Raw genomic sequence first — 12,295 nt, forward strand, 5'->3', positions numbered from 1 at the left:
ACACTGCCCTGTCGTATCTGCAAACATATATATTAATCCAACAAGGTATTACGGATTATGTGTATTATAATATATTGCAGGTACAAATTTCATTATGCTACCATATCTTGTGTATAAAATATTCATGAAATAATGCTTCACATAATAGAGTATCAAAACGAGATACGAGTTATCTCACTTGTTATTATTAGAAAAAGTTGAACCCACTTTTGCAAGCACTCATAAAGACAACTTATATCCAATTTTATTTATCTTATCTGTTACTTAACTCTAATACTAAGTTGTGCTCAAAGTACTTATTGCTCGAAAAAGCCATAAAAAACATGAAAAAAATAATCAAATGTGTACATAAGATATATTATTATTAATTGAACTTTGATTCATATTTCAAGAGTCAAACTATATGGCTTTTTTTTCTTACAACGTTAATTTCAGTTAAATATATCTCAAATTTATAGAGTTGTTAAGTAACAATATTTTAAGTTTGTCCAAATTTTTGTAGACAAGAACTGGGTTTAACCTCCTAGGAAGTTATTAGCATTAACATATTACAACAGAGATGGAAAACATTTTACGGAAGGAAATATGGAAGTGTAGTCATTTACAGGGCTTATGACCTGTCATTGGGTGGTGTAAGTGGCCACATTACACAACTGTGTAACATCCACCATTTGGCCTATGTTTGAACATCCATATTCTTTCAATTTTTCCATCTGTTGAACTTTGTGAAGTTAGAGCTGAAACCTTTATTGATGCGGGTGAGATTCATCTGACTGAATTTTTCACCTACTAAGCAACGCCTGAAAATATTGTTCTATGGTGAATGTTAAACAGTGTGTAAAGTGGCCACTTAAACCAGCCAATGACAGGTAATAAGCCTTGTAAATGCCCAGACTTCCATATTGCCTGCTCTAAACTGTTCTCCATCTTTGTTGTAATATGTAAAAATTTTAACTTTTGAAAGTTTGTTAGTTTTGTGGAGGTCATCACCATCAAGCCGTAAAGTTGGCAGGACTGAACGCCGGTCTGGCTCGTAACGCGTAACCCGACACAACGTCAACTCGGACAATTAATTGAACGTCTTGCAGTGAAAGAATATGCACATTTCATCTTGGCATTTCGTGTCACCCGTCCACCAGCTCCTCACCAGTGATTGCTATTGTAAATTCCTTCTGTACAAAATTGTAAGGAGTAACTCGTATGTATCTACTCAATAAATAACTTCAATTGTAATCTATCTTTCTCATTTAAACTCAAATCAATTCACGCGCACACATCCATACAAATGGTGACCCGACGTGATTATAAATCCGCACTTTTAAACATTTAATTTAAATCTATATTTTTTCTTTTCAATAACCGCATGGTTGGGTAACGAAAAGTCAAGATGAAATGTGCATATTCTTTCGCTGCACGATGTTTAATAACTTGCCCGAGCTGACGTTGCGTCGGGTTACGCGTTACGAGCCAGAACGGTGTTCGGCCCTGCCAACTTTACGTCTTGATGGTGATGACCTCCACAGTTTGAAAATATGTTTTTAAATATAATATATAAAAAGAAACAATTCAAAGAAAACAAAATAATTAATCAAATGATTCCACAAAAATACAATGCAGGATAGCAATTATATATAAGATAAATATACAAGAATAAACACATGAGAAGCCATAAAAAGGTTAACCCACTAAAATAGCCTCAAAAAAGAGTAAGTACAGGGTGTTCGCCAGGAGGGTTTACTATTTGGCTGCCATTTTGTTAAAAGTGAATTTGGACAGTTCATATTTGGCAGTCGCGAAGCATAGACGTGGAAAATTTGTTATGGAAAAATACTTGATAAACCAACGTGTTTTAATCATAAAAACATTTTAACAAAAAATGATGTGAAAATGATGTGAAATTTCATCATCGTCATTCCCTTTCCGCACCTAATGGTGCATAGGGCACTGCATTGGTACACCAATCGCAGCGTATCTTGATCATTTTTTGATACATGAAGGTAAGATGATCAGTCTTACGCTTCAGTTACCAGTCCAGGGACTATGAAATATTCTAGTGTGAAAGCACTCTTTTGAAATAAATATTTCATATCAACCATGTCGGGAATCGAACTCGAGACCTCTTGCATGGCAGGCTAACGCGCTGACCATTACACCACGAGGCCGACACGATGTGAAATTTTGGGTAGAAATAATGTGCCATCAAAACCCACTATTTATCGTTTAGTGAAAGATTTTGAAGGAAGAGGCTGGGTAGCAGATAAGCACAAGTCTGGGACACGACGTACAAGAAGATCAGCTGAAAACATTGCTGCTGTCCTAGAAAATGTTTAAAACAATCCATCAACCTCAATTCGACACTGTGCTCAAGAAATTAGACTTAAGACAACAACTTTGTGGGAAATAATGCATAAAAATTTGGATTTGTATCAGTTTACACAAGAGCTTCTTCCACAAGACCATTTACGACGCCATACATATGCCAATGTGATGTTACAATTTTCTTATGATAACCATAGTTTTAATTAAAAAAATCACATTTCCACATAAATGGATATGTTAATAAACAAAATAGTATGTTCTGGTCAACAGAAAATCTCCAAATTATTCATCAGTCACCTTTGAATCCATTAAGAGTGACAGTATGGTGCGCAATGTGGTCTGGAGAAATCATTGACCCTTACTTTTTGAAGATGAAGTTTGTGTTACGGTAACTGTTACTGGAGAACGTTATCGTAACATAATTGATGACAAAACATTTCTGACTAAATTAATTAAATATCAGTTGAAATTGGTGAAAGCGTGATGAAAAATGTTATAAAACAATTTGTCAGGCTAACAGAGGCGGAAATTTAGCTGACATTGTCTTCCATACGTAATTCCCAACATTCAGTAAAACATTTATCAGCATTAAATAATTTTATTTTCATTTTCCATAAAGTTATACTAAAATAAAGTAGTAAACCTACCCGGCGAACACCCTGTCATCTATACAATGCTTGCGTTTTATAAAAATACCTATACATTTATTAGCAGCGCCGGATCTAACGGAATTTAACGCTTGTCACTTACTGAAAAGGGACAGAAATAATCACATTTTTCAATTAATACGAGCATATAATTCTCCACTCTCTTGTAAGCAAGTGTCTGGTTCTTTGTGCCAACTGAACTTACAGTACGCCCGGCTCCATTTATTATGTACTATTATTAGGCAAATAAGGTCTTATGGTAGATATTTCCAATACTAATAAATACGGCTGTTTAGTAACCTTATTAGTAGATATACTTAGAACAACTGCAATGAGGAAGTTCAGTGGTTTTTTTCAAATTTTTTATTTGTTAATAGGCTGTTAAACTAAATCAAAAATTTTTTTTTTTAATTTTTACATATCGTATTATCGGCGCTACGATTTTTTAAAGTTTTGGATTTCTGAAATAACTCCGCGTGTGACGTCAGAGGTTCATTTCCGCTTATTCTCATTCAGTTCTTCCTATTGGTCCAGAAGCGACAAGCAGACCGGAAATCTTCCATAGCTCTCAGATCATAGGTTAATTCACATGAACCAGTGAAGTCATTTAAAGTAGTGCGGTTTTATCAAAATATTTTTTATTATTTTTTCTGTACATTTTCAAGAAACTTTGCAGTAAAATTTAATGCTCTAATTTTTACTCCGCGTAAGAAAACATTTTTTGTATCCAATTTCCCGTAGGGCTGAAGTTCCTCATTGAACTAAGTACGTCTTTCTCCAGAGTCTCTAAACTTGAAGTAAGTTGCATTAGTAAATATTTTTTTTGGTTTTAAATCACACAAATAACTAGGAAGAATTTTTTTTTTTTAATGAGATCATTATTTTTAGGTGCATTTACAACACAGATTATTAATCATGCAATTATAAATATAGATACTTTTTTGTATTCAGAAAAGATATAAATTAACATGATACAAAAAGGTCATGTAACATGTTCAATTTACAATTTATTTTAACTATTTTAACTATTTTAAAAACATAATAGAAAAGCAAACTAAGAGCCCCGCTGATTGAGACAAAAAGTCATAGTGGCCTTTTGTCGCTGAGTCAAGTGCTATGGAGATATATGGGAGTGCGCTCACCGTGGCGGCATGACAAAACGGTGACAAAAAGTTCCAGCGGCTAGCGACATTAACGTGACGTGACTGTCCTCCAGCCTGTACATTGCTATCACTAGAAACTTTTTGTCACTGCCGGCAGAAGCCTACCAAACGGACGTGTGTTGTGAATTTTTCAGTTATATTTAAGATTAACATACTACAACAAAATTTATTATAGAAAAATACTCGATAAACCAAGGTGTTTGAAAAAAGATTCTAACTGAATAATAGTAAGTATTTTTCATATTTTGAGGATGATTAATATTGTGATAGATTAAATGCATTATTTATTTTTGAAATACATAGTTTGTTGACACCATTGAATTACCAGTTCCAAGGTCAAGAGATATTGTTTTATCATTTAAAAAATAAATATTGATGGTTAACGATGGTGCGCCCTTGAGGTATTACATTACGAAAATGATGCTGCAAAAGTTATCCATAATAATAATAACAGTCAAATAAACCAACAATTTCGGCCACATGCACTTTTAAACTTGTTCCAAAAGCTACTAATTTCGAAAAAGGAAATAAGCTTATAAAATGGACACTTTTATAATCCTGCAGCGCCGGATCTAACGGGATCCAGCGCCCTATAATTTACTGAAAAGGGAGGGAAATATACACTTTGGTAAATTGATACGAACAAGTTCTTCTCCCCTCCTTTGTATGCAATTGTTTGGTTCTTTGTGCCGACTGAACCTATAGTAGGTCCGGTTCTGTAACCCTGTGATTATTATTAAAATAAAAAGTAAATGCCTAATCATAATGTTATTCATATAAATCGCATGGAGTCTGTTCAGCATAAATTTATAAGAAAAATAGCAAATTATGAATCACAAGAGATAACTATAACTACACCGATATGAAACTTTTTCTCATTTTATCGAGTCTTTCAAAACATTCAATATAATGCAGATTGAATCTTTATCTTTAAAATACTTGTTTATTTGATGTCCTGATTATTCTCCAACAAATACCTCTTAATGTTCTTTGACATAGACTAAGAAATAATGAAATTCTGTTCCTCGGCCACCATAAGACTAATTTGATGTTTCCAGGCATTTCTACCCGGAATGATCAGACTTGTTAATGAAAATCAGGATTTGAATTATTGTGGTTATAAATTAAATAACTTTACTAATCAATTGAAAAATGAATAATAATTTTCAAAAAATTCCTTAAATCTATAATCAACCTGGATCCCATAATGTTTGTCAATTATATTTATTCGTCTTTGCTTTTTCTTCTATTGTTACCTTTCTAGTTTTATGTAAATTTATTAATAATGTTAATTTCATATTCAGTAAAATGTAAAAAATATTTTTTTGCGATAAATAGGCTGCTAGCTATCGATATTATACTAGGTAAGTACTGATCAAACTTATGTCCATATATATATACTTCAGCTAACCCTGAACGCTCAGTGACATTAACTTGTATAAATGCATGCCAGAAAACGTTTGACATTGAAATGTTAAGGAATGGGAAATATTGAAATAATGTAGCACTTGGCAGCTAAGAAAATATTACGTTCATGGCAATACTAAAGTAGATCAGTGTTATCAATAATTTATTGTTATGTAAAAATATACCAGTTTCTTCCATCATTAAAATGTTATCACTGAATAGTTTGCTTTTATAATGATTACAATTATCTGTGTACTTAAATCTCACTATTTAAAAAAATATTGTTTCTTTTCTTTGATGGATTTAACTGTGGAATATTTTATTGGAAAAATACTTAAGTTAAATTTATAAATATACTTACTTACTCATTATATACAAGTCATAAATTTGCTTTGTCGCAAAACAATTAAGTACTGGTAACTTTATTACTTTATTATATCTCTCAAGCCAAAGGTATGTCTTTTTTTTAAATAGTATAAAGTTTTGAAATAGTATAAAACAACACATTTGTTGATCAAATTGACATGTGAATAAACACAAAAATATACTTATTAGTATTTATTTCAAAACAAATATTGACATTATTAGTAAAGTACCCAAATATTGGCAGCCTCCGTGGTGTAATTGCTACGACGCTTGCTTCACTCACAGAGGATACCGGGTTCGATTCCCAGTGAGATAAATCATGATAATTAAATACGTTTTTTCTCAAGTCTGGATGATCTGTAATGTAATTCACCACTGTAGTATCTAGGTCAGTTGTGATGCAAAAAAAGTTTAATTTTTTTTTTTAAATATCATCACGTCATCAGGGTTTGCCATTTTTTAGAGTGCGTAGATTTGAAACCCAATTTCAAATAAATTTTAGATGTAGGTAAAGGCTTTTTTATATCAGTGTCTCGCTTGTGCATTAACATATCAGCTGATACATTTTTGCGTTGTTATTTAACTCCATTATTATTTTTTGAATTACATAGGTATTCAGTACTTATTTTTTTAACTCTTTTCTATTTCGTGTTAAAAAAGAGACGTCATAGAACCAATGGCAATATTCAAGTATTTATTTACTAAAAATTATCATGGCAGCAAAATAATACTGATATAATAAAATAAAATAATAAAATTCCTTGGTTAAGTTTTACTTTGTTTAATTACCAGCCCTGAAGATGCCTACTTACGCGAAAGCGCTCGTTGGCCAAATTAAATTAAATAAAACTTAACCAAGCAATTTTATTGACATTTTTATCAAGATAATTAACTATGGAGCTTTATCAAGAAATATCTACAAAAAACATCAATATTATAAAAATAAACTTTTAAGAGCCTGTACCTACTTAATACATGTAGATACTTATGTAACATAATATATTAATTACTGTTTTATGTACCAGATTAAGGAGTAACACCAGTTTTAATTGTACCCTACATTAAAAAAAACAGACCTATAACAGGTTTCATAAATACACAATAAAACAAAAACAAAAAGCTGTATAGTTTAACTAACGATGATTAGATTAAAGTTATTATTAGGACAATCATAATTATTTATGTACTATTTTAAGAATAAATAAATAAATATTTTGTAGAATGAGATAGATATGCTCATCATTTTTAGCATGGATTATAATTCAATTGCCTAGAGTAATTTATAAAAATAAAATGCAATGAACTTCTACCAAGAAGGATTGTTTTATAAATAGAGTGCGATACCTATTTAATTTATTACTTAAATATTTATATATTTTTAATGATAAATTTTTGACAAATATTTTTTTACCAAATGAATATTATATTTATTTCAGAAAATTTCTGATCTCATCACTCGTCATTGATATACATTGTGATTTTATAAACGTTAAACAAGGTTCTAAAATAATATTTTGTAAAATATAAGAGCTCCCTATTTGACAAATGAATAACTTACAACATTTGATGGAATTGTGTGTCCTGGTAAATATTTGACATTTTCATGGGTTTCGTTAATAATTTCAGTCAACTTCTTTCCGTCGATCATCTCTTCATACACATACATCGTGACACGATCTTCGAAATTCGGAAGACGGGCTGCATTGTAACCGACTATTTTTGCGATAGCTGAACCCCTGATAGAAATCAAAATAATAAGTCAGTATACAAACATGTAGCATTTGAAAATGCGAAATGATTTAACATATGGTTAATTTGTTCCGTGTTTATTCGACTCATTGTAATCTTGTAAAATATAAAATAAACAATATACCAAGGTGATAAGGTTATGTCACTCACCAATTTCCCGAACCCACGATACAAACATTTATTTTAGTTGACATTATTGAAGCACTTATAAACCACACACAGACCAACGAGAGCGGCCGTTGTTCAGAAAACTACTGGGCGAACTGCAGCAAACTGAGCGAACGACTGATTTTTCACGTTTCTAATCTCTGGGAATTGGCGCTAAAATTGATAAACGTCATAACAGGCGAATGAAAATTACGCGGTATGAACTTTGGTCAACGTTAAAGGAATGCTTTTTCGACCGCCGAACGCATATTACACATTCACTTGCACAACAATCACAAACCACCTTGAAATCTTCATTTTATCAATATTAGAAATTAGAATATAGAACAGAATATAGAATAGAAATACGGGAACCGCTCTGCTCGTAGCTCGAACGGCCTTGTGATGTGACGTCACAACTGCACTAAAGATCAAATGAGAATCTAACTAGAAGTACATACCTTCTTAGATTTATTATATTATATATTTATTTTATATTTATTTTATTTTTATTAGGGAAAAACAACAGGTGTTACATAAATAACAAAATACCAAAAATGGTACATACATCCAGTTCAAATTTTTTACAAATATAATTATAGAACATGTTACACAATAAAGAGAATATATAAAATACTATATTATGAGAAAATAAAAGAAGGACACTGTAGGAAGGTTGAGGATGAGGAAATAAAGTGGAGGAAAGGTGGAGCAGGGGGGAAGGATTTTTATAACATATTTGAGCAATTCGAAATTTACTTCTAATAGTAACGTAAACATATTAAAAATAAGTACATAAATTTATTACACACACTCGCTGATAAATGTTTCATTTTAGAGTGTTCAAAACGTTTTATTTTTGAAGTAGCAAAATTATGTATTAAAAATACCTAAGCTAAGTTGAATAACAGAGTAAGTTAGATTATGTAATATTATTAGCCATTTTCTTTATTCTCAAATCAAAACGTATGAATACAAATATAATGAATTTAATTTGAGAAAGACATGGGTTTCACCAGTTCATTTTTAATCTAATGTTAATTTTTCAATTTGATTCCAATTGAATGGGTAGTACTAAGAGCTTTTTTTAAAAAAAGTCTTCTGTAACTTGTTACCTACAAGAGTATAATTTGTACTTGTCACTATCATAGAATTAAGAATAGTGTCACAATAAACAATATCTGGTCTTCTTCTGATAATAAAATGGAACTAATGGCAGCAATAGTTCTACTAGCAGAAATAAAATATCAAAAAATATGCGGAAAATTTACAATTTTACAATTGACCATAATGGTTGACTCTCCTTTTTTTTATTTCTATTCACCTTTACTTATTTCCTTTTTCTTTTCTTTTTTATAATTAACATATTAGAGAAATAATTCTGATTATATTTTGTGTCAATTACCATAATACTTTATGTACTTCTTAACCAAATATTGTAAGAGCCCTCAGGGTATTTATAAAATAAATAAATAATATTGCTATTTGCTAAAGTCATCATCTAGTCGGTCAAGGGTCATCTTGTTTGTTGAAATGAATAGTTACCTATGTTTTATACATTGAGCTGTTGGCAACTATGGTATTGGTACCATATCTTATTTATTTCACTCAACTTTTTATTACTTTGAATTTGCTTGAGAGAAGGTGTAAGCTTTTGACTAAATTAAATTTGAACCTCATTTTAATTAGAAAATAAAAATTGCATTTTATGCAATAATAATTATTACACTGGAAATATTTTTATCGTAATACCATTTCTTCATAATCACACTATTAGCACAGGAAAGCAAGCAGTTTTTGACTCTGGCAATTATGTGAAATACTTTATAAATAAATAAGGAATGCATTTGTGGCGCTCGGGGAGTAAGGGTGGGGGATACATCACCTTTTCTCGCTTCTTTCCACCCACTTGCTCCTAACATACGGGAACAATTAGTATTGTGCATACAGCTATCGATAGTTGATGTAATCATACAGTTATTTACTATTAAAAATATCTACAAAACAAGTGCAAATCCACAGTCAAGTACGAAACATTATGAGTGATATCATTGCTATACCTATCGCTCTGTAAATCATTAGACCGAGTATCGAATTATATTGAACTAAGAAAGCGGGCAATAGATAATATTAAAAAAGAAGCAAAATAATACAACATTAACTCATCAAAATAACAAACTTTGACTTTGAACGCAATATCTTATGTCTATTGAAGAAGAACATTGAAAGGATGGTGGACTTATAGACACCGCAATGAATGAGATCTGGGAGGCTACGATAACAATAACAATAATGAAAGCCCTGAAAGTTCTAGTGCCTCTTTAGAATTTAATTCAGGTTAACTAAGGTAATGTATTTTTAATGCATGATTTGTACTAAAATATTAAAAAGATTTTTACTATATATTATAATAATATAAATGGCTTGGATCTTAAGGAGAAAATATCATAAATCTCAATATTACCGGAGAGTATTTTTCTAGCCATTGTAATAAACTGGTTAAAAAAAAATCTATTACCATGTAATGAATGTGTGTATATTTAATTATTTTTTTTAATTGGCATTGACCCTCTACAAAATGATGACAATATTTTTTTTTTATTGCACATTGGTCCTTTTAGATCTAAGCCCAGGATATATCTATTACCTACATATTTGTAATCCCAGTACCACAATTTACATATATTGTCAACGGCAATCCATCACCGCGTAATTTAAATTTGGCCACTTTGGACGAGAGAGATCAAAACTTTTTTTTTATGTTTGTTCAGTATATTTTATTTTTTTTTACATTTAGATATACCTTACTTAACAAATTATATAAAATGTTTTTTTTTATTTTTACTTACAATGTTCTAATATATTTACTGCCAAATGGCATAACTGCATGACTTAGGCGGTGATATTACATACGCGGTGATGGATTGCTGTCAACAATATGTTGGTAGTAGGCCCCCGGGAGTATGTATGTCCATTTGCATCAATTTTTTAAATAATGTAAACAGCACTAGCCACTTTCCTTCCGCACTCCACAAATACATTACTCGACAATAATTATAAATTCCAGCTAGAAAATATTACGATTTCTGAAATAATATTTTTTGTTTCAGACTTTCCTACCTTCTAGTAGTCTCATTATTGTATTATGTTTTCCATCTACACAGGTAGATGACAGTATGTAGTGGTAATACTGTGTTACTTCTATTCTCTCATATACTCATATAATGTGGCATGTGGCCAATAGCCTTGACCATCATAAATTTATTGCACCCATCAATAATTATGTTGGTTACTTGCACATATATCGAGGCTTTACTGACAGAATGCATTAAGTCATTGAAACAAGTTCCGAGATAATCGAATTTAAAGCTTTTTTATTCTTTCAACGCATTATTTCTCCTACAATTTTAATTTTTTTTAAAGCTTTGAAATGATAATTTCTATTCTAGGCATAGCATAAAATTTGAGATCAACATCTTAGACCTATATTTTAAAATATTTGAAATATCGAGGCTATAGTGACAGAATTCATTAAGTCGACAGTCTTAATATATTTCAAATATTTTAAAATATAGGTGCAAGACTTTAATTTAAAATTTTATGATATGCCCAGAATAAAGATTACTCTTTCAAAGCTTTGAAAAAAAAAAGAAAAGAAAATTGCGATTATCTCGGAACTTATTTTAATGACTTAATGCATTCTGGCAGTAAAACCTCGATATATGAAGACTGTTGACTTAATGCATTCTGTCGGTATAGCCTCGATATGTAAGTATTATACAAACACATTTGTGTATGTGACTACAACTAGTAAAATAAACCTAATAATCATCTAAAATGAAATGAAATCATTATGTAAAATAACCATATTATATTTTTACTTTTACACAACAATGTGAGTATGTCTTAATGTAGAGAAGGTCTGGATTTTACCTCCAGGGCTTGTATTCTGAATCTTCTCTACCCCCTCGAGAGTGGATAATCTGGGAATTTTTATTTTTTAAATGCAATGACACTTTGTTTTATATAATGGCCACACTGATGATTAACTGTCAAATGATATATAAAACTGTCAGAAAAACTGAAAAAAACTTATACTGTTTGGTCAGTTCAATCTAATTAAGTGTTTTCGTGGGAAATCAATGTATGACAGGGTTACGAATGATGAAGTCAGGCGAGAGTGTAAATCTGAGTCAAGTATAATTGATAAGATTAAGGAAGGGTCTCTGAGATGGTTTGGTCACGTAGAACAAATGGACGACGAAAGAATGGTAAAACAAGTATATATGGCGAAAATGAACGGCAACGTGAGACAAGGACGACCAAGGAAGACGTGGCATGATCAGATAAACCAAAATCTTAAGTCTGGTCATGTCAAAAGCAGACAGAACCGAAGGGCATGTATGAATGGGGAAGAAGCTAGGAATGTATGCCAGGATAGACGTGTGTGGCGGTCCATTCTCTCTGCCTACCCCTACGGGGAAATGGCATGACGGT

At 31.2% G+C, this 12,295-nt stretch overlaps 1 protein-coding gene across 4 annotated transcripts in view; it reads right to left on the minus strand.

The window, feature by feature from the left end:
• Gpdh1 (Glycerol-3-phosphate dehydrogenase 1) overlaps positions 1 to 8,224 on the minus strand; it is a 26,595-nt gene extending 18,371 nt beyond the window's left edge. For 3 of the 4 annotated variants that reach the window (XM_088243145.1, XM_088243144.1, XM_088243146.1), the window contains exons 1-2: positions 7,802 to 8,224; positions 7,461 to 7,638 (exon numbers count right to left, since the gene is read on the minus strand). In XM_088243145.1, coding sequence (XP_088099271.1) covers positions 7,461 to 7,638; positions 7,802 to 7,845 — 222 coding nt within the window. In that variant the 5' untranslated portion in view covers positions 7,846 to 8,224. The remainder of the gene's footprint in view (positions 1 to 7,460; positions 7,639 to 7,801) is intronic. The other variant, XR_015825494.1, reaches the window with a different exon arrangement.
• Positions 8,225 to 12,295: the final 4,071 nt, after the last annotated feature.

The sequence above is a fragment of the Micrasema longulum genome, unplaced genomic scaffold (assembly GCF_059751315.1).
Source record: "Micrasema longulum isolate JH-2025_06_02 unplaced genomic scaffold, ASM5975131v1 h1tg000191l, whole genome shotgun sequence".
Classification (NCBI taxonomy): Eukaryota; Metazoa; Arthropoda; class Insecta; order Trichoptera; family Brachycentridae; genus Micrasema; species Micrasema longulum.